The 27438-nt window shown below is 37.5% G+C and overlaps 1 protein-coding gene across 1 annotated transcript in view; it reads right to left on the minus strand.

Annotated features, from left to right (window-relative positions):
* Positions 1 to 27438, minus strand: part of trabd2a (TraB domain containing 2A) — an 82336-nt gene that overhangs the window by 19825 nt on the left and 35073 nt on the right. The window contains exon 4 of the mRNA XM_088630327.1: positions 27228 to 27402. Coding sequence (XP_088486453.1) covers positions 27228 to 27402 — 175 coding nt within the window. The remainder of the gene's footprint in view (positions 1 to 27227; positions 27403 to 27438) is intronic.

Below are 27438 nucleotides of genomic sequence, written 5' to 3' on the forward strand. Positions count from 1 at the left end.
AAAGACAATTATCATAAGCTCTGATTCAGATACACTTTTAGATGTGTACTGTACTCGGTTCTGGATAAATATCAGGTTACATAATGCATCACAACTTTCTACTGGGCCAAATGGCCTCCTGTTGTTTGCAAACTTTATGCTCTTATGTACTTTCTCAGAGCTCTCAGCTAAAAGTTAATTGAATCTGGTCTGCTAAATGGAAATGGTGTCAAACTTGAAAGGGAATCCAACGGCTTGAGCTCGGGGCTTGCCTAATAAATACGCAGTAGGTGACTACTTTCTCCGATTTGTTCAAAAGCTGAGCTGCTTGCCTTCACAAGTCAGGGGGAACTCTTGTCTGAACTAGCGCCAAACTCTACATCCACACTCCCCTGGCTAACATGCAGGGTAAAACCCAACTCTCTCTTGACATTATCTTGGGGGGGGGTACTGCCTTCCAGCCTTCCTGCACTTTTAACATGATTAACAGCAAACCTGAGCAATTATCCGCATTACTCATGCTATTCACCTGTATTCCAGCAGCCCCCCAGAGGAATGGAAAGAAGCCAGACAGCAGAAACATACGTTTATCCTGCTGCTGTATGTTCTTGTTTCTGGCAAACGGAGTCCCTGAAATGCATTTGACAGCAATTTACTGCACGCCGATTCCCACACACTATATTGCAAATGTAACAATCTCTAGAACTCAATCCATCTTGCAACTCAAGACCAAGGACGAGTGGAATATTCCAATGGCTTACTTTTCCTGGCTGTGTAAAGTCATTAAGCAACATTAGCATCCCCAAGTTAAACTTCAGACATGCTTGGCCAACCTGCTAATCAAATCCAAGTAAGCAGTGCAGATGCTACATACGTCTTAGCAACCATACGTGAAATTGTATAAAAAAAGACAGATCACAGCTATTTGTTAAATCAGTCAGAACAGCCCTTACTGAACAGGCACAGAGGCATTAACCCTTGTTCTAGGCCTGTAAAGCTTGACAACACCTGTGTAATTAACTCAGTAAAGGACAAAATGGATCATAATAGTCTCTCACTTTTGTTTCATAGGACTTCAGCAAAGCCTGACTAAACAAAGACTTAACAAATTTGAGGCACAACAGCTAGAACAATTAGAACTGTAATATCTAATGGTGAGAGACTCATTACACATGCAATGCTATAACAGTTTAGGGTACTAACCAACATAACATTCTCTTGAATATTATGCATTGTTCCCAACTAATATACTGTAATTCCTACTTGTGTTGTGTTGTGTGATACAAGCATCAGTAACTACCCTCAGGCCCAGTGAGGGTAGTTACAATGAGGGAACATTTGAACTTAAATAAAGGATAATTATTTTATGTTGTTCCAAACTCTGAACTTTCAAGCTTATTTTCAGTATTATATACCACAAGTAAAAACCATCCAGAGCTAGCTAAGAGACAGCACACTAATGTAACATTATGCAACCCTTCTTATCAGTAGCAATGATGTCCTTTCAACATCTGCTTTTGTCTTTCATTTACATCAAAAAAGTTTTGACGGATGTAAAAAAAAGCATCTTCAAACATGCACTGCCCATCAATAAAAACTTAACTGCTTTTAGCTTAATAGGACAATACTTTTCTTTTTTTCTGTAATCATCTAATCAGTATCTTACAAGCTTTTCTCTTTTGCAGGCAACCCAAGCCACTGTGCTTGCAAGTATCCATTAAAACATACTTTTTGAAACAATTTATACATTTGTTGCTCTTTAACTTTTCCACTTCTGACAGGATACCCCTATTGTTAATGGTTTCCATAGATATGGATTTATAAATATAATCATTAAAAAGCTAGAGTACTGGAGCCAATACAGGGTGTTGCATTATTAATTCCTCTCCTTACGATACAAAACAGACACTCATTCAAGAATAATAAAAACTCAATGTAGAACATATAAAAAGTGTGGAAAAAAACCCTCCATATTTACAGTCCATCATTCTAGTTAGTAGAATGCATGGTGCATAAGTAAAAAAGCTCATGGTGCAATATTTACATTAGGTATCACAGCCGAGGCTGGGTAACAGTTACCAAAACATTGCACAAACCAAATAAATAAATGACAGAAAGATGTTCAGAGGCATCAAGCCTGCCAACACAGCTGTGTGTGTATGTGTGTGTACATCCTCTTCGTACACTGAATTCCTGACAGTCCATAATCTTCCCAGCTTGCTAGAATTAAGCTTGGCAAGAGGAAAATAAACTGCAATCTTCCGTCTCTTAAATTCCAATAAACACTAGGCCCCATATGCTAATACCTTTGTGTATTGTTGAGTTCATTACAGTCTATGCCTTACGTGAAGCAAACAGATTTCATCTCCCTTTGCTGAGACACATGTAATTAAGCAGCAATTAAGACTTTACGATAATACACCCGGTACCCTTTGCTCTAGGGAGTACAAACAGCGGGGAGACGCTTTTCCTACCAATATTCTGAGAAGGCAGCTTGCCTGGTGGTTTGTTGTCTGGGGATAACGTCAGGTCAAAATGTCAACAAGTGCCCCAAGCTCTAGGCCCTTGACAACTGTGTAAACAAGCATGCCTGTGTACAGCCTCTCTCGTCTACCAATCTTTCCTGCACAGGATTCAGTGCATTGAGCCCATTGAAGATTAAGCAGAGTTACGCCGACCAGAGAATACTTATTTAGTTTTTAAGAAGTATTTTTTTTTCTTAGTCACTTTATTTAACACGGATAAAACTGAGTTTCTAGGGAAGCCCTATATATGATTTCTTTGACAAAAAAATGGGGCATAGCAGTATGCTGGATATACAGATACACACAGAAGGAATTAAAGAGTACACTGTAACAATTAAGTCATGATGAAGTGGTGACTTTCATGAATTTCTTTTCAAGTGAATTTCTGCATGTGAACAGCTACTGTACATTCCATCGGCTTCTTGCAGGTGCTACTACAAAATGACTGATAAGCATCATCTTTGGGGTTAAAGAAAAAACAAAATGCATTTGACTGTTTTTTTGGAAGGAATAATGTCACTTAAACATGATATTGTTCTCTGATTGATCCCAGTGAAAGAAACAAATGAAAGAGTCATACTTGATTTCAAGTGAAATTAAATGAAAAGAGCTACAAAATACAGGAAGGTAAACAACAAAAAATCAACAAAAACAAAAGGTCTCTTGAAAAACATCCTGCAGAATCCTAAGTGAAAGTCGCCAAGCTTTTCAAACATCCAAAGTCTTTTCCGGAAATTCAATACAAAGTGTCAAATGACATTGACATGGTCACGAACTGATGGAGACAAGTACAACAACTTGCATAAAAATTACTTTTTTCCTAAAAGAAAAAGAAGAAAAGACGACATAACTATTCATAAACAGTTATAAACCTAATCACAATCTTCAGGTGGGTAGCTGAGTCAGCATGTGTAAGTCTGCAAATCATTCAGGATCAGGATCACACCTGAAGAAGGCTTCACAGCCGAAATGTTGTGTTTTCTCTCTTCTCTTTTCAGCATGGAATAAAACGTATTACTTGTTCATAATCACAGTCTTTCCTTCAGTCTTTCCTCCTGGTGTAGACAGGGTGCTTAATGGTTTAAAATTTAATTTGAAAACAATGAATGTTTTGTGTTTACTCTTTGTACCTATTACGCGAATCCCAAAAATGTTATAAACCGTATTTGCAGAAGTGAAATTAATTAGTTACTACCATCTGGTGTAATCCACAAGAATACTTCAAGATGGTGCAGGTTTGGCATGCACAGCACACACAAACTGCAACATGAAACTCACAAGCATTCATTTCAAGAATAAATTAATTTGATAAGCAAGCCTGTGTTTAGTGGCCAAGAATCAAACGCCTGTGTGCAACTCACCGGTAACATAGCAAAACTTCCTGTAATATGCTGGCATTTGGCATTAAAGTAAAACCCGTAGCTTTTAAACTGCTTAACAAAAAGCAAGCAGACAAAAAAATATGTCGGCATCATTCATTTAGCTTCCAAGTCCCAAAACAACTTGTGAGAGACACCACCCACATAGACCTCACAGTAACTAGCCATTTTCCATTTAACTGCATCTCAGGTCAGCTATTTAACATGATTAGTTAGGTTATAATAAATCAAGGTGAAATTTTAGTTCAGTCTTTAGTTACTGTGTTAAACAACACAGGCTGAAAGCTTTGTCAATTATCTAGCACTAAACTATTTCTATGACTATTGTTACACTGTCATATTAAATGCAAGAAAGAACACAGTGAATGATGTATCAAAATTGCGCTTTGAAATTGAACTGAATTGAGCATGTTTCTAGTGGTCAGAAAGGAACAATATTGACTAAGTTAATTTCTTATCTGTGGGGAGCAGCATACTCAGACAAAGGGAATTCCACGTTTTTTTTTTTCAGAAAGGATGACCAAGCCAATTCATTGGATTTTTCCAGGATTTGTTATGATACAAGGCAGGTGAAAAATAGGATATTGAGCATTAAGCATAATTAACAAGACAATGGACATGGAAGAACAAGAATGATGAAACCAATTCATAGAATGGGGGATTATTAGGAGGCCACGATTGGCAAGGGCCAATGGGAAATTTGTCCAGGACACCAGAGTTACACCCCTACTCGTCCCAACACGCCCTGGGATGTTTAATGACGACAGAGAATCATGACCTCGGTTTTTTACGTCTCATCCAAAGGACGGCACCTGTTTACAGTACAGTGTACCCATCACTATACTAGGGCATTAGGACCCACATGGACCGCAGGGTGAGCACCCCCTGCTGGCCCCACTAACACCTCTTCCAGCAGTATCCTTAGTTTTTCCCAGGAGGTCTCCCATCCAGGTACTGACCAGGCTCACACCTGCTTAGCTTCAGTGGTTTGCAGAGTGATATGGCTGCTGGCCATCGGTGGTACAATAGAAAAGATTTTCAGTTCTGTGCTTCTAAGAAAATGAAAGATGCTCGTAAAGCTTAACTTGAAAGGGTACAAAGTATTGGCCCTGTTTTCTGAATGTATTATTTGTTACACTTGGGACAAAAAATGAATTTGAAATAAGCATTTAAATAGTCATTTGAATAGTATTTTAAATAGTATATGAAAACAAATCTCTAAAAACATCTGCAGAATGTTTACACCATTGTTGAACTTATCACAGTTTACAAAAACTGTTCTGAATCTGAAAAAATAGATTAATAAATAGATTTTTTAAATAGAGGAGTGCCTTTTCTAGTTGTCTCCAACTCCAAGGCCACATTAATGGAAAGGGTCTCTCACTTTTCACAAGGTTTTACTTTAACTACATTGTTAACTGTTAACTGTTATTTTCAAAAGGCACTTAATAACTCCTTATGGTATTCTTGGAGCTCAAAACACCAAGTGAACTGCTCATAAAAGGGCAACAAATGTAAATCCAGGGCCAGGAAAAATGCAAATGGCTTTTTTTTTCATAATTTTCAACACATTTGAAAAGACAAGTTGACAGTCCCACCAAAGAAGCAGCCATCATCGTACACTAGGGATCTGTCAATTGCGTTTAGCAGATGGGTTGAAGTTCTGACTGAATTCAGACCTGTATTATATAAAGAAAATTATGAGATTTTCATTTCAAAGAGCTTCACAACCATCCATTGCTCGAGAGCAGCACCCATCTGGGTGATGTGCGGCTATCAGTATGTGCTACATAGCAGAACTGGGGGAAAAGTTTGAAATTACCCTAATTAAGGGGGCAGGCCAGATTGTACAATGTCAAAGTATAATTTAGCCAGGACACCGTGGCAACACCATTAATAATAAGAAGAGTTCCTTATACTTATATAGAGCTTTTTTTGGACACTCCACTCAAAGAGTTTTACAGCCAATGTGCAGCCAAACTGGATGATATGATGGCAGCCATAGTACACCAGTACGTTCACCACACATCAGCTATCAGTGGGAAGGAGAACACAGTGATGAAGCCAATTAATAAATGGGGATTATTAGGAGGCCATGATTAGTAAAAGCCAGGAGGAAATTAGGCCAAGGCACTGGGATAACGCCCCTACTCTTTCTGAGAAATGCCCTGGGATTTTTAATGACCACAGAGAGTCCCCACTTACACCTCTTTTAGCAGCAACCTCAGTATTTCCCAGGAGCTCTACCATCCAGGTACTGACCAGGGTCACACCCGCTGAGCTTCAGTGGGTTGGAAGTTGTGACTTTCAGGGTGATATGGCTGCTGACATTACTCTTACAGTTTCAAGAGATCAAAAAGTCTGGACCTCAGTTTAACATCTCATCCAAAGGATGGCACCTCCCTTGGCACCATTCTGGGACTTTGGTTCAAAACATCTCATCCAGAGGCAAAAGTGCCACATTCTAGTCTTCACTGTAGTATTAACCAAACCCAGCTTTGCCTTGTTGGCCTAGTTTGGCGTCCGAGATCTGATGAGAGAATGCTAGGAGGTGGCTGGATTATTACCAGTATAACTGCAATATCCTTTGTATTACATTAACTCTGATGTTTATTGATGTTTATTGTCTTGCAGCTGTTTGTTTTGAAGAGTAACGACATTGGCACACAAGGGTCAATATTATGCTGGGCACAGAGATAGCTAAGAGGTGGCACTGGGGGGAGGGCACTTGTGAGAGTTTGTGTGTGTTTAACTTTGAGATTTAAGGTCCAGAGCACCACTTCACTGTCTGGCCCCCACAGTGACCCTTCAGTGAACTGCAGGAGCACCAGTGAAGGCAAACGCAAGGCATCACTGTCGTGGGCCGTTGTTTTATTAGGAGCAAGCTGCTGCGGGTCAGCTCAGAGGCTAGATGCAGAGACGTGTGGCTACACTCATGTCTGCCAGCGCGGTCTGTCCTAAGAGCCCATCAGGAAGAGCTTTTGTTCAGCTCCATTTACAGGTCTCCCCTTCTGCTGTCTCCAACCCCCTGCTTTCCTGAGTCTGGGGGTCATCATGCCTGCCTTTCTACTCAGGACAACCTGTTGTAGTCACTCATTTTTGTATTATTTCCCCCATCCTTTTGTCATGATACAGATTTCTCTTACTTTCTATTTTTCACCTATCCTTTCCTCTGAAACTACGTCATCTTGTCCCCCATTGTAGTTTAACAAAGGCTTTCTACTTTTTTTGCAGCAGTTTATCTCTCTAAATCAACAAGGATACAGAAAAATGCCTAGCAAATCTATATAGTGATTTTAAAGCTGCACTATCTTAAAGACAGCTTTTAGTCCGGCTGCTAAAATGTAGCAAAGCAGAAGTGAATACATTGTATAAAAGCAAATAACTGCAAGAGCTCAGCTGGAAGAAAATGTAAGGGGAAGAACAGTGCAAAGTGCAAAGCACTTTCACAAGCTTGTAAGAATGAGGTTTTCTAAGTAGGAATGGTGACAATTAGAGCTTGTGGGTGGTAGCAGCTGATGGAGTCACATCAAAGGTGGAACTACTAAGCCAAAACCAGTCATTAAATAAACATAAACAACCCCTGAATCTGCTGTACGGTTTCCAAGCCCATTGTCTGGCAGGAGGGGCTGTACAGGTTGAGTATGTGTGGGTGTGGGTGCACGCGTGTGTGTTTCTGTTTGTATACCTTGATATGTTCAAACAGCAGCACAGTTTACAGTGCAAGGAAGACCACCTGTCTGGAATATCCCAGCTGAAAGGGAATGCTATGAAATCAGGAAAACATGGCTTACAATGTGACAACAAATTAATGTTCTGCCTCCGAATCTGAAAACTTTGGCTACATCCTATTACATACGTTCCTATCTTAGTCTGTAGGTACTGGTTTTTAGAACAGATATAGTTCAGTTGTTTTTCTTTTTCTAAATCATACAGTTTTTGTGAAACTTCCACTGATGATGAAAAAACAAAGAAAGATGTCAGAAAGCCAACATGCGTGTAGTCTAGACTTTTGACGCAAGGAAAGTCTCTGTGTGCCAATTAACACAGTTTATGTATCAAATTCCAATTGTTTGAAGCAATATTCTTCCAACAGAATTCCATTTGCTTCTTGGCTTAACATATGCTGAATAGTCATCAATTATCATCATCATCATCATCATCGATTACTGAAACTAGAACACTTCAGTGTTTATTAGTGCTTCAGTTCATACCTAAAGGCTCATCAGGCTTCGGAGTTCTTCCAGCTTTTAAGATTTTAGCAGACTAAGAGTGAATGACGCCGCCCCCCTGCTCTCCAGGTGGGATGCTTGTCCTCCAGCAATGCACATATCTACACAATTGGGTGAATTGGAGCAACTGGGAGTAAAGTACATTGCTTGATGATACACCAGTGTCTGCAGTAAGGAATTCACTTACAACCAGTTATGAGTCTAGAGCTGTAATATCTATTTTAGTCTACTCTGTTTTACAAATATTTCTAAGCAGTCAAAAGGCAAATATCTTTTGTTATTAGGGCTGCAACATGTGAAAGTAAAATATACACGCAGTCTTACATACATATGGTACATCCATCTTATTGACCTTATTATTGGAAGATTTACTTTAGTTTAACCTTATTGTTGAAATAAGCAATAGCAAAATTACTAATGAAAAAATGAGGACAAGGTTTGCCTGTTTTCGAACCCAGAGCAATATGAATACAAAGTCAAAAAGAACTCTTTTTGCAATCAAGAGTGGTACATCTTAAAAAACAGGAAAGTGTATACATTTGAGAATATGCAATAGCCTATTCAAGCAGAACACAAAATGTGATTTTGTAGTAATATTGTGATTTAAAAATCACAGGAGGTTTCTGCTGGCAGGAAGCCTTGAAATGGAATGCTTTGCAATGTGAAATAATTAAAGGATTACAGATTTCCATTTTATAAGCCCACATTTTATTTAATCTATATAATCCTACATTTATCTATTAAGTGGTAATCTAAAACATTAATCAGAAGTTGCACAAAGGGTTTATCTCAAATTACAGAAGGAATACAAAAAGAGAAAACCTAATGCTCCAGAAAAAAAGACAAATACCAATATCTTCAAATATATGATTTAAAAAAAATTTTTTTTGAACTACGACCTTGCAGGAAAATTAATTCAGCCTAGGTTTGCCTCAATACTAAAAAAATGTACCCATTTTTAAGAAGCAAATTTCGATTATATTATAAATGTCGGCTATGAGAGTAAACATGGGAGTGGAGCATTCAAAAACTTTATCAAAGTTCTGCTTCAGCACCCTTTAACGTGCTGATACAACATGGGATGCTGCCACTACTTGCCTCCGGATCTCAGCCTTCACACTTTCTCAGCAGCAGAATACTGTGCCCCTGTCAGGTCAAGAACATCATGTACTTACAGACCAGACATCATCACTTGAACCCCACACTCCAGCCCACCCCCCTGACTCCCAGCCCTAGCAAACACACATCCGGCGACCCACTAAATGCTTAAAAATGTCCAAAACGCTCCTCACATGCTACTTCATGTAGACATATTTAACCCATCAAAGACACATCTGTCTTCAAGAAAGCCAGTCTGAAAAAAGCCCAGCAAGACTCCAACTGGGCATCAATGAACTTATCAAACAAGCATCTCATTACAGTAGTCCACTCTGAACCACTTTAGGACTGCTCATGGTCCATGTCTTGCCATTCTCTGTAGACGGGGAATCTGTGCAAACCCACTTTTGTTCCTGTGGGATGGAGCAAACTATCCAGCACATCATAGTGGACTGTCCACTCCACAGACTCAGCGGAGGACTACACACCCTCAACACAGCTGGACCAGAAGCTATTGCTTGGCTCTGAGACTTTGCATTCACTAAATAAATAAAATAAATACATAGACAGGTGTCAGATTGGGCATGCATCCTTACCTGGTCCGCACTGTTTGCCAGGTTAGGTTAAGGCTCAGTAGGTTCCTGCATTGGACTAATTAATACTCTGTAAATTACTGGATGTATTAACCTGTATTGTATAGTCATTGAGACTGGATGGATGGTAGATGGCTTCAGCTAATGATCTGTAAATCAACATTATTTCACGAACAGTCAGTAGAAGAGTAATAGGACCTTCAGATAATTTCAGACGAAGGCAATAAAAAAGGATGTCAATGACAATAGAAGAATTTGGTTATAAAATGCTTTTCTGTGAAATTTCAAATAAAAAAAAGCTCTGCTAAAAGGCATCTGATTTAAAAAGAGACTTCATAAAGACCACATAGACTTTACACGGGCAAGCTTTCAAGTGTGCTAAGCAATACACTGTGCCAGACTGGCTTTACAAGTATAAACTGTCATCTCATATTGCATTTCTACAGAGCAAATAGCTCCCTCTGAGGGTCCAGTCTAACCTCTGAACTGCAGTAACTACAGTGATTGTGAAGTCTGTTAACCTTTAAGGACATCTGTATATGAATAAGGGATATAGGTACAAATAATAATGGAAAATATTTGGGACTTCAAGTACTATTGATTGTCTCTAGGTACAATTCAAGAGATTGGCAAAACACTCACCTTTACTGGACATAGCTATTTTAAAAATTACATTTTAACCTTGAGCATGCTGATATATAAAATGCCACTGATTTCTAAAAAACTGAGCAGAGAAGGAGCTGTATAAAACGAACGTTTACAACTAAGTCAAAGGTTGGGTATATGGGTATTGGGTATCGTTACATTTGTTCATAATCTAAAAGGGTTGCCTTTTTGAAGCATCCTATCAAAGTTTAACAAACACAAAAGAGGAGACATTTTACAAAGACCGCAAACTATGTAAAGACCACATTTGAATCAGCTGTTATATATCACATTCTTCCACACAATGTTTCTACCCAAAACGTTACTCACGACCCATAATTTCAGTTTTAGAACAAAAAAATCTTGTATTGCATACATTGACACAAGGAATAAACTGTCAGTTATAATGATGGACATGTGCATCTTATTTACAACTCTACTGAGCAATAAATTTATCAAAAGCAAGACAGGTGGTAAAACAGATAAAAAAGTTAATCTCAGAAAAAAACATATTTGCTCACAGTGTAAAAAAGCGTATACAGTGTACATATTAAATATTTTACTGGTAGAAATTTTTAAAACAGAAATGGTGTATGAAAAACAAACATATAATCAGCCAAACCTTTAATATTAGGCCCTTAAGCAGCAATACAGACTATGTCTGGTGTAGGCCTTGGCACTCCTTATACTGCCAATGAAAGCAAAGGAAAATTATGATTTTCAACGACAGCCAAAAATGCTGGCGGCATAGAGGTATTAATGACACTGACATAGATTTAGGAGAACTGAGCACACAAGCTCAAAGAGGACTTTCCAAACCCACCTTATTTCACAGCCTGTACATCAATTCTATTGGATTCTTATTACAAAGCCAAGTCTAGCTTCAGACGAAACTACAAAAATTTTGAATTGTTATTGTCTTTTTGTAGGTTTAAAATTTCTGCATTTTATTTTTACAACTGAATGCATTATTCAGCAAAACAAATATTTAACATGATAAAAATAATTCCAGACATCAAACCTTCTGTTTTCGGGAGGCATATCTTGCCTTTATATCATTTTGTAGACAACATGTATATAAATATATAAAAGCTCATTACAATTTGATTTTACATTCAAAATACTTTGTAAATGTTGAAATGCAAATAAAGATCTCTATCCAAGTGTATTATATAAGACCCCCTTACCAAGAAATATGATTGTATTTAATAGGTTTTTATTTTTAAAATAATTGTATAGGTTCGGTCCAAAAACAACATACAACACTTTATGAAACTATTCCTCTTAAAATGCCTGGTGTTTGAATTTTATTCACCCACTGTGACAAGAAGCTCCTGCTATGAACAAGTGAGCAAACTGATAAGGTCTTTACAACCAATATCAGCTTAAGTCCTTCTATTTAAGTGACGTCTTTCTCAGCTTGAAGCCTACTGGGCTCCTCATTGCACATCTATGACAAGCTGATTTAATGGTGACACGGAGGGGAGCCGTTAATCCTTAGCTTCATTCGGGATGGTTTATCTGAGACTCTGAAAAGCATGCAAGGGGTGTGGGGTAAAAAGCTATCTCAAAATAAACAGTGGACTGGAGCCTGCCCATTACCTTTCAACATTTTAATCGATTTAATTAATTCCTTTAATTGCTCTATAAAAAATCCTTTCTTAAAAAAAATGAACGTTACTTTTTAAAATATCCCCTCTTGAAAGCGAGATACTTACTTTATAACCCTAATAAAAATAGTTACATACTGCAAAATAATTCTATAACACCAAAGCTGGCTGAATAATTCCACCTTATTCTCAATACACTATTGCACATAAAAGGCTTTCAGATTATGAAGAATAACCTCTTATAATGAAAGATAAAGGATGAACAAACCAAAGAGCACTGACTTCTGTCCATAGTGTTTTCCTTTATTTAAAATTAGTTAAATACATACAAAGCACTTAATACTTGAATTAGAACTTGTTCAAGCTAAAATAGTTTAGTAAAACAAAGACAAAATGGCATTTTTTAATCAACAATGTTGTGGGAAGTTTTAGTGGCCTAATTATGTTCTTTTCACTTAATTCACACTTTTCTACCTGAATTTTACTGCCAACAAAGATCGTTATTTAATCAGTAGTTAAAATACTGCCTTTAATAACTCCATATATTAACTTATTATGTCTCTCATAAAATAAGATATAAAGTTTTAAAGTTTGTAATAAAGTAAAAATACTATATAAAGTATTTGAGGGCACATTGGACATGTGGTTTCATGTTGCAGTTTTCAGGAAATGTATAATGAGTACACATTCAAGACACAAAATTAAAAATGATTGAATTCCTTTAATAAAACTACTGTCATGAAGCATTGAAATTAGGGGCCCAACACCTACTTAAGAGTCAGAAGCATGTATATTTTCACCTAATCAAATCAGGTGATCTAAGTCATATTTAAAGAGATGATTGATACTTTAATTGATTTTCTGTCCAGTCTTGCTTCAAAATGGATGGGTAGCAATCGTTTAATATAGAGAAAGAAAGGTATAAAATGCAAAAAACACTGCTTTAAAACAGTAGCTATCCAAAGAAGAGAGCGTGTCTTCTGTTTTTTTTATCTTGTTGCTGAACTGATACTATGCAATGTTACTATTCCTTTTCATACCAGAACCTCTGTGATCAGACTAATTTGATTCTTTCTAAGTTTCAATCTTAAAAGGCAACTAATCGTGCAAACACATCTGTAAATGCTTTGCACTTGCAAATGAAGATTCAAGAGTACAGTATCTGGGATACTAAGGATGTTCCAGATGACTGCGGACTTACGCAAAGGTAAAAGAAAGAGATCAATCAAAATCTCTGGTACAGATATAAACAAAGACATTCAAAACCTTGGTTCATGTTTCAGCTTCCATGTTAAAGCTCTTTTAGAAAAGATACAAAAATTGATGAGTATGAAAATCTGATCTTACCCACTCAAGTTGAATTTGACATGAGCATTTTGATACTTAGTTCTTAGCTTAAAATAATAATAGCTAATATGTCAGTAGATTTGTAGGAGTAGTAGAAGATTGCCACAGTAGTGTATATCTGTCTGAAGGAAGAAAAACAAGTAGAAGAAAGCAAGATGTTTGCTAGGACGTACGCGTATATATTATAGATATATGTTTGTGAAAGGAAAGGGGAAGTATCCCAGTGAAATGTAAAAACAGTTCAACAGAAGTGTACAAAAGAACTGGTTAACAAAGCAAACACTTCATATGCTGTTCTTATCAGATAGTTACCAGGTTAATGCGCTCCGAAACCCATCTAATAAACAGCTTCACAGCCATTCACAAGGTGATAAATCCTCAAGACACACTACACTAAACCCCATTAAATACAAGCTGGTAGTCTCGAAGAGGAATTACACAGTGGACATGGTCATAACTTTTAACGCAGTGGCCAGCCATGATGTCCACGTCCAGATTTCTGCAGAAATCCAGTGCAATGCTTTTTCTTCACTTTTGACATCTGTATTCAATTTATATGACAAGTCGCTGCACAACTGTTGTTAAAAATTGCTTTTATTAGTCCATTAATTTTTACATTTTCTAGAGTTCTCATATTTTCACTGTTTTTGCAATTGACATTGGAGCAATTTGCGAGTTGTAATTAGGTGGTACTTGGAGAAACATAAAATATGATCTGGGTGGAAAGTCAGAGCTTAACGAGCCCTGAGGATCACTGAAAATGACCTACAGCAGAGGGAGCAAGAATGGACATGATGGATTGTGCAGAACTCAATTACTTAGTTATTCCAATTCATCTATCTGATACACATTTAATAAATACTGTACAGTTTAAACATCAACCATAATACACAGGCACCCCACTCCTTTCTACCTCAATAAGGTCTATAAAACACATTACACAGTGAAATAGACTGTGAAAGTATAAAAAGAAGGGTTGGCAACCATATTTTAAATTACATTCCCACAAATATTTAAAATGTATATATTCAACTGAAAAACTGCACTCGAAAAAAGGCTAATACTTCTCTGGAACTATGAGGCCACCACGTAATTCACATAATCAAATTTAGATGACTAACCTCACAGTATTTGGCCTACACATTTATGATTACTTTAATAAATATCAGTACTATCATTACTATTTCTTAGAATGCAGAGTTGCATTCAACTCTATATGAGTTACTTTTCATTTTTTAATTACTTAGTACTTACTGTGAATGCATACTTTAAAATTCAGCTTCCAGAAATTACTTTCTATGTTATTAAGTTAAAACAATATAACTGTTGAAGTGATAATGTTACTTGAAGGGTGTTTTAATACAATATCAACAAATATGCCATTTGTGAAACAAAAAAAACAAACAAATAAAACCACAACAATAAAACAAGCAATAGGATGGAATTAATTGAAAAACAAGTACTGTTCAAAATGTATTATTTAATTATGTTAAGTACATTTTAAGTACATTTACTTTAAACCTACTTTTAAAAAGTGAAATCTGTAGATTTTTAAAGTCTTCCCTCTTCAATATTATTCAAGAATGTGTTTTAAATATCCGGAGAAACATTACAAATGCAACAAATGAGTACTGGAGCCAATAACATTTGCTGGGTTTTTCATGAATCTCCATATATAAAAGCAAGAGAATTTCTTTGTTCACTGAATCTGAGAAAAACCAGGTGGAAAAATAATGTTGTCTGTGCCAAACCCTTTTTGATTAAAAGTCTGAATCTGCAGAATGTCTTTAATGTTTTGAAGTATGAGGTGGTTCAAAATTAGTGAAAAATTTCAAATCTCTTAGGCAATAAACAGCTCACTGATAATGGATGAATGTAAGGACTGTTAAGTCTCCTTGTTTGTTAATTTGTAGTTATATTCTTCAGTACATGCCCTGTGCTTCAAGACATCATCCACACACCTATTCACATTCAGAAATGTTGATTGGAATGTGTTGTTCTGTGAAATTCTTAAGGATCTATTAAGCAGCGAGAATGGAAGAGGTAAATAACTGGTCTTTTTTAACAAAGCAAAATAATTTGTAACAGAATGATTCTGGGACTTTTAATTAAAACCAGGGATTTGACTGTACATTGGCATGCATCAAGATCGAGACCTAGAAGGGAGTTATACTGTGAATCCTGTTGAGACTATTATGAGTCTGCCCGATGAGACACCCCTGTTTCACAGCCAAACTGTATTCCTTAAGCAATAAAAGACTGTACAACAACTGTACAAAGAACCGTACCTAAGTCAGAGCTGGTCGTGAAGAGCTAGTGTGTCTACAGGTTTTCATTCCAACTCACCTCTTAACAACCTTAATCAACTAATTAGCTAATTAATTTAACAGCTTCTCCCGGCTCTTCATGTGCTGCCGATTTAAACAGGCTTAGAAAGCTGCAGAAACACCAGCTTTCCAGGACCAGGGTTGGACAGCCCTGATCGAGGAGTTTTGAATATAGACCCCTAAGTTTTAATGATGCTATGTTACAGGTACAATGATTGGGGTATGACACAATGATTAGCAGTACTGTTGCACTGTTCTTGGGTTCTGGGATCAATTCCAGCCTGCAGTCCCTTCTGTGTGGATTTTGCATGTTCCCCTATGTCTGTGTGCATTTTCTCTGGGTGCTAGAGTTTCCTCCCAGCTCCTTAAGACATGATTGGTGTCTCTCAGTCATCCCGGTGTTTTGTGTGTGCATGTCCTGCAACAGGCAGGTCTCCTGTCAATGGTACAGTTTTCTGTGAAACGTGTGTGTCCAGGATAGGCTCTGGGTTGCTGTGACCCTTATCAGGAATAAGCAAAGATGTGATAATGGATGGATAGATCGATGGAAATGCAATTCGTGGTAACTATTTGATCAGTTTTCACTTTATTCTCCCTTCTTGAATTCATCTACATGCTGTGGTTAAAATTCATTTGATAACAAGAACAGTGTGCAAAGAATTTTGAGCTTCATTACCACTTCATCTCTCAGGCTGCGCACAAGAAGCTGAGCTATCTGAGCAACTTGGAATTCAGTCATCTGATTCAGGCAGTGGCTGAGCTGGGAATTTAAACTAAGCTGTACTGGCTTCCACCAATCCGCTCTTATCAGTACTGAACAACATGTAGAATAGAAATAAACATTTCTTTTTCGAACTGCAGATTTTTATAAAGAAATGATAGTTATGGTTTTGGCTCCTTTTGACTCTCACCAGGATAGACATCGAGAGCTGAATTCAGAGATGTGAAAAGACTTCAATGTCAAATCATGGACAACACACATTTTTTTCTCACCACAGACAGAGATAAACATAAGCAGGGTTCCCAGATAACCCTGTAGTTTAAATGCCAGAGCTGTGCTTGTTCGTGGTTCTCTAATCTTCAGATTAGGGGAAATACTATTTGCAAATATCATTGGTAAGCTAGTCTGTATGTTTTTCAAGGCAACTGTGGTATTTGGGGAGCATCTGGAAACTGGCTTTAAAAGTGACCGAATTAAGGAGAACAAGATAAAAAAAAACTTTAGATAAATTATATGACGGAAGAAAGATGTACTTGGATGGGAGACGTCCTGGGAAAAGCTAAGGTTGCTGATGGAAGAGGTGTTAGTGGGGCCAGCAGGGGGCGCTCACCCAGCTGTCTGTGTGGGTCCTAATGCCCCAGTATAGTGACTGGGACACTATACTGCAAAAAGGCGCTGTCCTTCGGATGAGATATAGAACCGAGGTCGTGAATCTCTGTGGTCATTAAAAATCCCAGGATGTTTCTCGAAAACAGTAGGGGTGAAACCTCAAGGCCTCTAATAATCCCCATCTCTGAACTGGCTTCATCACTCTGTTCTCCTCGACACTCAGAGCTGATGTGTGGTGGGTGTTCTGGAGCACTATGGCTGCCTTTGCATCATCCAGGTGGGGCTACACATTGATGGTGGTGGAGGGGATCCCCATTACCTGTAAAGCGCTTTACATGGAGTGTCCAAAAAAGCAATATATAAGTGTAAGCTATTATTATTATTATTATTATTATTATTATTATTATTTGATGAAGAACACAATAAACAAAGAACAATGACAGGTATTATTCTTAAATTCTTAAAGAAAATTATTTTTAAAATTTAATATACCACACAAAAGAGAATCAATCAATTTGGCAAATCAGCTTAATGTTAAGGGTTCTAATGTTTCATATGTGGGGAACAACACTAAAAGAAAAGTGGATAGGGTAGTGTGTTCCTGTCATCAAGCTTTTAAAAAATGGATAAAAAGCATAAATTGCAGAAGAAAGGGTTATATAGTTAGGCCAGTTAACTTGGGCCATATCATAACTGTATATATAATATACACTTAAGTTGTTAAGTGTTTTGAATATAGGACCCCTTGTATTTATCCTTCTAATTTCCTCTAAAGAGTGATTTCAACTAAGGGTAGTATTGACATTTTTGTTGTTAGAATAATTTTCCATGCCACTTATAAAACATTTACTTCCACAAGCAGGATGGGACATACGTTTCTAAAGGATCAGAGTAAAAGAGAGAATTTAGAACTCTTTATTACTCTCAATGTATATGTTACTTCACAGTGCAAATGTAATGCTGGTAAACCCATTAGGTGTATAACAAAAATAAAAAAAACACTGAATTTGTACTCCATGGTAGCACAGTAGTTAGCCTTGCTTCCTTGCAGATCTGGGGCCCTGGGTTCAATTCCTATGTAGATTATCTGTGTTTATCTGTATATATATTCCCTGTGTTTGCTTGGGTTACCTAAGGATGCTCTGGCTTCATCCCATATTCCAAAAATTCTGGTAGGGTAACTGGCTTCTGGGAAAGCTGAGCCTGGTGAGTGTGTGTTTATGTCTGTGTGTTCCCTGCGATGGCATCCTGTCCAGGGTGTATCAGGAGCTGTGCCCATTACTTGCTGGGAGGGGCTCCATGACGCTGAATTGAATAAACTGGTTAGAATATTTAAATATTGGTGTCTTTCTTTTAGACAGATTATTTCACTTAAATTATACCAAAACAGCTCGCTATGTACTTTCCCAAAACTATTTACACGATTAAAAGAGTTAAACCAATTCACATTGTTTGTCGCAGATTCTAGGAAAAAAGAGGGTTAAAGAATGGGGCCACCCAAAAAAGCAGAGAGCTTCATAAATATAGACAAGGCTCAGTGCCTTTTCCTTGATTTGAGCTTAGAAGGCTATGGAGACAGGAGACATGGGTTGATAAGCATGCCCTCACAGCTGATGTTACAAAGTTGGGAACATTTCTGCCATAAAGGCATCCATTGTGGCCTCACAGAGACTCTTATTTTTCTCCCCTCTGGGGAATAATTAGCACACGTTTCACTTCCACAACGAGAGCACAGGCCTCACAGTCCAGTCTAACCTTGTTGGAATCTCGGGGCTGCACTCAAGGGTGAAAAGCATATCAGTTTCACTCACCTTGGTGCACCCACCCCTTGTAAAAACCTACAGGGATGTGTAATGAAATTTATTCCTTGTTAGACTACCAGTGCCTGCCTGGAGTTCAGTAGACCTATTAGTCTGTCTCTGTTTTCACTCAGGGACTTCCTGCAGTCAAAGAACCTACTAGACTGTGAAACTCTTTACTTACACCTTACTTTTCCAGGTTGTTAGATACCATAAGCTATATCTACCTTTTAATTTTTACCAAAAGTAAAATCAAAGAACAAAATTAATAAACTGAGACTATCAGGAACATGCTAACCTAAAACCTGAATAATTCAAATACCAAAATATACCGAGATATGCAGGTTTTGATAAAGAGTGGTACTTACACACAGCCCCTTGCGATTTTCTCTAGGAAATCTGATTTGTCTTCAAAGGAGTGCAAGTTGATAAGACAGTACACAAGTGTGTGTGATTATCTGCAGAGATGAGGAAGAAAGAGGATTTCTGAGGAGCCCTCCCATGATTTTAACTGATAGGAAAAGCTCTGTCTTCAGACCACCAGTGAGTTCAGGACCACGTGGCTCTTGAAGAAAGTTAATGTTCATCTGAACCACATGAAAGCAAAAGGCAAGGGGCTAGTTAAAATTGTTATTAGCTCATTTCCGTTAATGTTATCTGGAATAGACTTGGAGATTTCAGCACCAATAAAATAAATATCATCCTTCTAAGCACTCCCATATACAGGAATTTGAGTCTACTTCTATTTAAAACTTTTACTTCAAACAACAGAAAAGAGATACATTTTTTTCAGGGCAGCAAAATGTCTTTTTTCAGATGTGGGTTTTCTCCCTTCTTTTTTATCTTTTGAAAACAAAACTGCCTGACTTTCAATGGCTAAGAAAATTAATAACTTAAGATGTTTCTCTGAAATGTCTCATGGCTCTGCTGTTGCGACTTTGGCTTTATGTTCAGACACCGGCTTAAAACTAAACATGTTCACTAGCTGTCTCTACCTTGGTTGACCTGCCAAGCATTTCCCTCTTTACCTGTTTACAGAAATATAGATGTAATCTTTGTTTGCAACACTTTTTCAGTCACACTGCAACACCCCCATCTCCAGTGCGCCAAATTCCAAAAACACTCCAATGGGCTTTCTATGTCCAGTTTTATTTAGTGTCTGAGATATTTTTTTCTAGCTCCCCATGACAGTTAAATTATAAATACTTGCATACTGCAATCTAGTAAGAGGGGTATATATTGTTGTTGTGTTCTCTGTTCTATTCCTAGTGTTCTATGGTCCCTCATTCATTTATCTCCATCTGTTCCAGATAATGCTACTCAGATAATGCTAATGTTTCACCTCAGTGTTTTTTCTAACACAAGAAACCCGCATTACAAAAATCAGAAAATAACTTTTATCATCACAATTGTGTTGTTAACAAAGTTAAACTACCAACATAAAAGTGAAAAACAAAATGAAATAATTCAAATAGTTTCCCGTGGCATTGTGCCTTGCAGCTCTGGGGCTCTGGGTTCAATTCTGGACCTGGGGTGTTATCTTCATGGTTTTTGTTTATTCTTCCCCTGTTTGTGTGGCTTTTTTCTGGATGCTCCGGTTTCCTCCCGCAATTCAAAAAATACTGGTAGGTTAATTGGCTTGTGGGAAATTTGGCCCTGGTGTGAGTGTGTATGTTTCTGTTTGCCTCGTCCAGCGTATACCCTGCGTTGTGCCCACTGCTTGCTGGGATAGGCCCGGGCTTCCCCATGACTCTGAATTGGATGAAGTGGTTAAGAACATTGAGGGATACAGATTCCCATTCTGAGAAGTTTCTCAGATTTTACAATTTTACGTGCTTTTTGCATTCTGAAATAGTGTTTTCAAAGTTTAAAAAAAAAAAAAGGTTTCGCTTCAGGTTTTGCCATACTATTCCAGCAAATGTGCAGACTTTGACTTGGGCAATCCAAAATGGGAAATTCCTTCTACAGTCGTTCAGTCTTTTGTAGATCTGCTTGCCTGTTTAGGATCAGTGTCTTCCTTCATGACCAGGCACACCTTCAGTGGATGACTGGGTGTCCTGATATTCTCTGCCGGAATTGGCAAATACAAGACCAAATTCTTGTTTCCATCAGTAATGATAAGCCCCCCAAGTCCTGGGGGAGCAAAGCAGCCCCAAACCATAATTCTCCTACCACTAGGCCTGACAGTTGGGATGGAGCTTCCGAGTAGTAGCAATTTTCAAAAAAAGAACCGGCTAAAATTCCTACAGGCTAACGTGAGAGACTGACAACCAGTTACAGCAAATGTCTAGTTGAAGCCATTGCTGCTCAAGGACCTGCCACATGTTTTTTAATCTTAAGGTCCCCATGATTATCTGCAAAAGCATATTTACTGACCCATTATGTCATTAATTAAATAATCCAAATATATCTTTTGCCATTATGCATTTAATTAGACCGTTGTTATCTACTGTTATCTGCTATTATCTACTTTTATTACTCTAGAAACTCCACATCCCCAAATCTAAGGCAAAAACAAAAGAATGCTAAATGAATTCATTTGCTATAAGCATCCACCCATTACCAGAATGGAATGCAGCTCTACCAAATGTGAAATATGATTCATCCTGATGCAATTCTTTTGAAGTTTCCAGAAGGAGTGATCTCTAAGCCAAGTGTCTAAGGTACAGACTTTGTCACTTCCTTTGATTTGAACTTTGAAAAACATTACGGGAATGTGGGGTACTTCACAGAACACATTAGTTGGCACTGTAACAAAAGTGTATGGAAAAATTGTCTAACATCAGTATTCTGGAGCGCTGTTACAGATACTTCAGTGAGAAACTATAAAAGAAAACAGGTGCCACATATTCTGATTTGTCTACTGAAGCACGAGACAAAGATCACAACATTCAAATAACCTCACATGTGTGTTGTTTTTTTGTGGTCATCAGCATTTCACTACCATTGCTTACTGTATTATCATCAACTACCATTATAGTCACTGACTTCTAAAATGTTTGTCTTTATGCTATTAACACAATTATAAAGATCACACTATAAGCATACAAACAAAAAGTCATTAATAAAAAGACTAAATCTAATCAGTATAAATCACCAAAGAAAGCTACTGAAATATGATTAAATCAGTGCTAATAACATCTTTAAGACATTTACTGATTCATGTGCACTCTTGTCAGGATTTGTATTTTAGGGACTATTCAGAAAAAGTAATTATTCTGTTATGAACAACTATTTTATTTTGTGCTACCTGATCATTTATAGTAGAACGTTTGATCTATTTGATAAACAAAATATAGACAATAACGAATTTAGGTGTTTAAATACGTATTACGTATACATACATATGTATTAAAGATGTTTGAACAAATGCTTGAAGATCTTAAAAGGGCCACATGAACTACAAATACATATCATATGTCCTGTAACAAAAATAGATTCTTGTGTATATTAAATTGTAACGCATGTAAGCCTCAAGATTTGTGATTGCAAATACATTTTATTTTCTTTAGGATTAACTCGTCTTAAGAATTTAAAAAATGGAATCATACTGTACTTCAACATTTCTAATTAATTTATAGCGTCTGAATAACTGCTGAAGAAATCCTAGTGATATCGGTTTTTGTATGTACTATTGCTATCTCATGTAAGCAAAGTTGATTAAGTCAGTTACACCATGTCCCCTGTCAGCCACACTCACACTAGCTTTGATTAGCGAGAAACACTACACCGCCTAGCCTTTTAAAAGCAATGCAACAGGTCAATCATGGTGTTACAGAAAGTCCATGTTTTCTTTCACAATCTTAACACTGATTCCTGCTGGGTGTTATCAATTCCTCCCGTGTCTTTTTAAACACAGGGTAAATTTGATACTTGGGAACTCACAGGGCTGTAGCGGCACCATGTATTACGTTTAACTGATGGCAGCTTTCCCTTTGAATCTTATCTTTCTAATATTAGCAAAGACTTTTTGAAGTATGAAGTACGAACTTTGCTCTGAAATAAAATGCAGAAAAATGCAGGATTAATAGAATTAAATAACTCAGACAAACAAAATGCATTTTTTAAATACAGTACAATAATTCACTATTCATGTTGGGCAAATAATACACTGTAGGCATTTTTTTTTATGTAGAGCATTAAGTCATTAAACACAAAGTAACTGTAACTACAGAAGAACAGTCATCACTACTAATTAATGGTAATGTTTTTCAGGGAAGTTAAAGAAGAAGTTTTTTATGACCATCTTTAGTCATTCGCTGCCAATGTAATGTAGTTTCACAGTGAAACTATGAAAACTATGAAGGGCACAACCCTTGCTTGAAGATATACGTGGAGGTAACACCTTCTACTTCACTCCTGGAAGAGACTAGCTATCAGGGTTCTTTCCTCCTTTAAATGTTTACCATTTTACAGAAAGTAGTGAAAATAAAAAATCAGTGCTGTTGCATGTTTTCTATAGCTTATCTCCCAAATTGTTTTGTTGAGAAGGCCAACAGCCAGAGACTTTTTAAGGGAAGATGCAACAGATCCAGAACAGAGACCTCTGGATTAGACCTACAACTCACAATATTGATATGAGCCACAGATTGATTAATGATTAATTAATGATTAATGTTTTAATGAATAAGAGACGGTCAATGGTCTTCAGCTTAATAATAATAATAATAATAATAATAATAATAATAATAATAATAATAATTGCTTACACTTATATAGCGCTTTTCTGGACACTCCACTCAAAGCACTTTACAGGTAATAGGGACTCCCCTCCAACACCACCAATGTGCAGCCCCACCTGGATGATGAGACAGCAGCCATAGTGCACCAGAGCGCTCACCGCACACCAGTGGGGAGGAGAGCAGAGTAATGAAGCCAATTCATAGAGGGGGATTATTACGAGGCTATGATTGGTAAGGGCCAATTGGAAATTTGGCCAGGATGCCGGGGTTACACCCCTACTCGTCCTTTGTCCCTACTCCTCGTCCCTGCTCGTCCCTACACCTACTTTGATTACTCGTCCTTCCTTAAATCAGTTACATTAGTTATGTCTGCTTCCCTCTTCAAATCAGTTACTTGTCTACTTCATTTGAGTCTCACACAATAACATGATCCATGACAAAAGCTGCTTTCTGAAATGTAACTGTGCAACACACAACATTTTTTTTTACTCTGTCATCAGTGGGTAGGTGTAATCTCCATATTTAAAATAGTAATGAAACTAAATCTCCAGTACTATGGCATCTGAAAACCACATCCTATTTTTCCTTAAGACATATATACCTATACTATGATCACAAGCTTTGAAAAAGGTTAGCTGTCAAGTCTAATTTGACTTGGAAAGAGGAGTGAAATCTGAGGATGAGCGGCAGGGAAATTTGAATGCAGCCAGAAAAAATACCACTGCGAGAGCTATACCGTTCAAGAAAATCACTGTTGATGGTAGGTAGGCTCCATAACTGTTCACCATTACAAAGTGGCTCTGCTTTTTTTAAGATGGGCAGAAAAGGTATTTAAATAAAGCGTCACCTCCTATGCCACTGCATACCATCACATTCACATATGAACACAAAACCATTCCAGGGCTGAAATCATTTCATATCAACTTCCGAAGAGTAAAAAAAAATAATTTTCTTTAAGGGCTGAATATTGCAGTTAACATGACGTTGTGACACATTTTTAACGGGAGGAATACAGACACGAAGGAACTGTTGAAATACTTGAATCAATATCTTTGTACAAGATTACAAGCACAAAGATCAGTTCTACAGTAATAAATGTTGTACTTTACGAAAAGACCAGCGGGAATTCCAGCACGTGCAGTTTGTAACTGAAATAAAAGACGACAGTGAGTTTAGAGAAAGATAGAGATATATGTATATATATCATTTATTTGTAGGGGTTTGCCCAGGGGCCGCTGGTAGTTCCAGGAGATTATTAATAATAAAGCTCCCCAATTTAGATCTCTCCGAACATGAGTTCATGCCACACTGTTAACATATTGTTATAAAGCCTAAGCAGAAATATCAAAACCAAGGTTTGTTAAAATTATAAAGCAGAGTTATTTGTTGAGTTAGAACAAAAAGAAAGCACTGGCCCCAATTGTTTCTGCCTTAGGTATTTTGATTCCGACTTTAAGTATTTTTTTCTTTCTCTTTCAAGCACCTCATGCTTCCTTTTTGGTCCATCAGCAGCCTTTTCTATGGCAGTTAGTAGGTCACTCTTCACTTTCCCACACACACCTGATACCACCTTCCTGTGGGACATTGTTTGAACCGGATTTGTTTGAACCCAAAATTCCTTGGGCACACTAAAGTTGTCCTCTGTCACGACTGAAAATGTTATCAAATATGGAATAAAAATGTACTTCCTCTTACATTTGAAAATTTCAGCAAACTCGACAATGGGTGGTAGGGCCCTCATCCCAGCCAGCAAAAAACACAATCATCTGCATGTTCCTGCAGCAGTATATTTTGACTGAGGTGCAGCAGATTTTTTAATTCTTTGATTCACAGGCAGTAGACGAGACTGCCCCCCCCCCCACACCTTTCACTGAAGTCTCCCTTCTGCTAATCTTAAACCCTTTCCACTAATCTTTATAAGCAACCCATGCTTAGTTACAGAGGAATTCTAATTGGTACACAGCCTAACACACATTCTTAGTTGACTTTATCCCCAGAAGTTAATTAAATGTATGCTCTTGCTGACAGCAAGCTTATCTTATCAGAATTTTCATTAAAACAGTTATATGAAGCATTGTCCCAACATACACCCGCTCAGATCTTAAGATAAGGAAACTGGTCCAAACCCTAACCTGTGACACTCAGTTATTTTCTGAAAGGCAATCTGCAGCAAGTAAAGGCTTTAAATTTTATGAAGACTCGGCTTCAATAAAGACCACCTGTCTGTAGAAGCTACCTTTCAAAAGACTGAATGTCACGCAGCATTTAGAGCAACCTGGGTATAAAGACCATCTGTCCACATGGATCACTTATTTCACAGTCCTTATGGAGAGAGGGGAAGGGCGGCATTCTTGTAAACCTTCTTTTTACAGTTAAAATTGCTCAGCACTTTGGTCATCATTAACTGAAAATGTGATGTAATCCCTCTTAGTACTAGATTGCAGCACCTATGGGAAATACATTCCATATAACAACAATGTTTTATAAACAGCTGTATCAAGCATGATTAAAACTGCCAGGGTGTGGAGTAAAGCAGACTCCTTGTCTAAAGTATGTTCTGACAAAAGAGAATCCTCCTTCTGTTGCTTATAAAACAAGATCAATATAGACTCCCAAACACGTACGAGTCCTTGTTTTTATCTAGTCAGCTCCTGGGTTTTAGCTTAATGAAGCATTCAATGTGGAAATAAGTGGATTTTTGGATTGTTGACATAAATCTCAGAATGGATTTTTTACGGATCACAGAGAAACTTGAAAGAAGGATCCTTTGCTTATTAGTACGACTCTCAGTTTTCAGATTTTGTCTTTGACCAGTCGCTCTGCCTTGAAAGCTGTAATGGGCAGCTGTTAAGCCCTCTCTGGTTTTAATTACTGTGTTCATAGCAAAATGAGTTCAAGTATTTTTTAAAGTAGCTTAAACAAGGATTTAGATTATTGTATTCATTGTTGTCTACAGATGATCTTGTGCCTCTTTAATGAAACGGAAATCTGTCTGGAAATCCTATTGTTATGCCAATGAATAAATAAAATTATAAAAAAGACAGGAGTGAGGATTACATGGTTTTAGACATGGAGGCAATTCATGTGGGGTAGGAGAAGAGCAATTAACTCAAGATATGAAATGACAGACTTATCATAAAACTATGATAATCATATTTAAAAGGCCTTTTCAGGCAGACTAAAACATTATTACCTATGTTGAAAGGCAAGTTAAGGTAAAAACAACAGGCAAGATGAGATTATGTTCTTCAACATGTCAGATCTTTTAACTAGTTTACATCTTCAATGACTGAAGTGAAAATAAATTAGACAAACCTACGGTACAATCTTTAAGCAAGACTCTTAATTCTCTATATCCTTAAGAAATATGTTCTTGGTTTCTAGGTAGTTCTTTGCAAGTGAACTGTAACTAGATAACATTTCCTATCTATATCCAGTCAAAACAGTGACTGTACTGTATTTATGAAACGTCAGAGTGTTCTATCACAGGTTCTAAACAAGGTAACCAGCCAGCCCATTCCATGTCTTTGCAACATGTTTTTGATGAAGCCATCATTTTTGTAACTACGGAGCTGGTTTTAACAGAATCCAGCAGTGCAATAGACTGGAAGGTTCCTTTGTCAAGAAGTCCTCTGTGGCAGCCAGACAGCAACACAGTACGTGTTCCTTGTACCAACTCACCAGCCCCAAAGGCAAAGAAGAAGCTCTTGTGTGGATGCTCCTCCAGAAGTGCTCGCACCCGTTTCCCCATCCTCTCATTACGCTTGTAGATCAGCTCTTGCCTGAAGTAGCTGTCAATCTCCTGAGCAGTCACTTGTTCATTGGGGGGCAGCGTGACATTGTTAAAGTTAGGAACCTGGTAAAACAACATTGATGGAGCTGTTGGAGGATG

The sequence above is a fragment of the Lepisosteus platostomus genome, chromosome 4 (assembly GCF_059453375.1).
Source record: "Lepisosteus platostomus isolate fLepPlt1 chromosome 4, fLepPlt1.hap1, whole genome shotgun sequence".
Taxonomy (NCBI): Eukaryota; Metazoa; Chordata; class Actinopteri; order Semionotiformes; family Lepisosteidae; genus Lepisosteus; species Lepisosteus platostomus.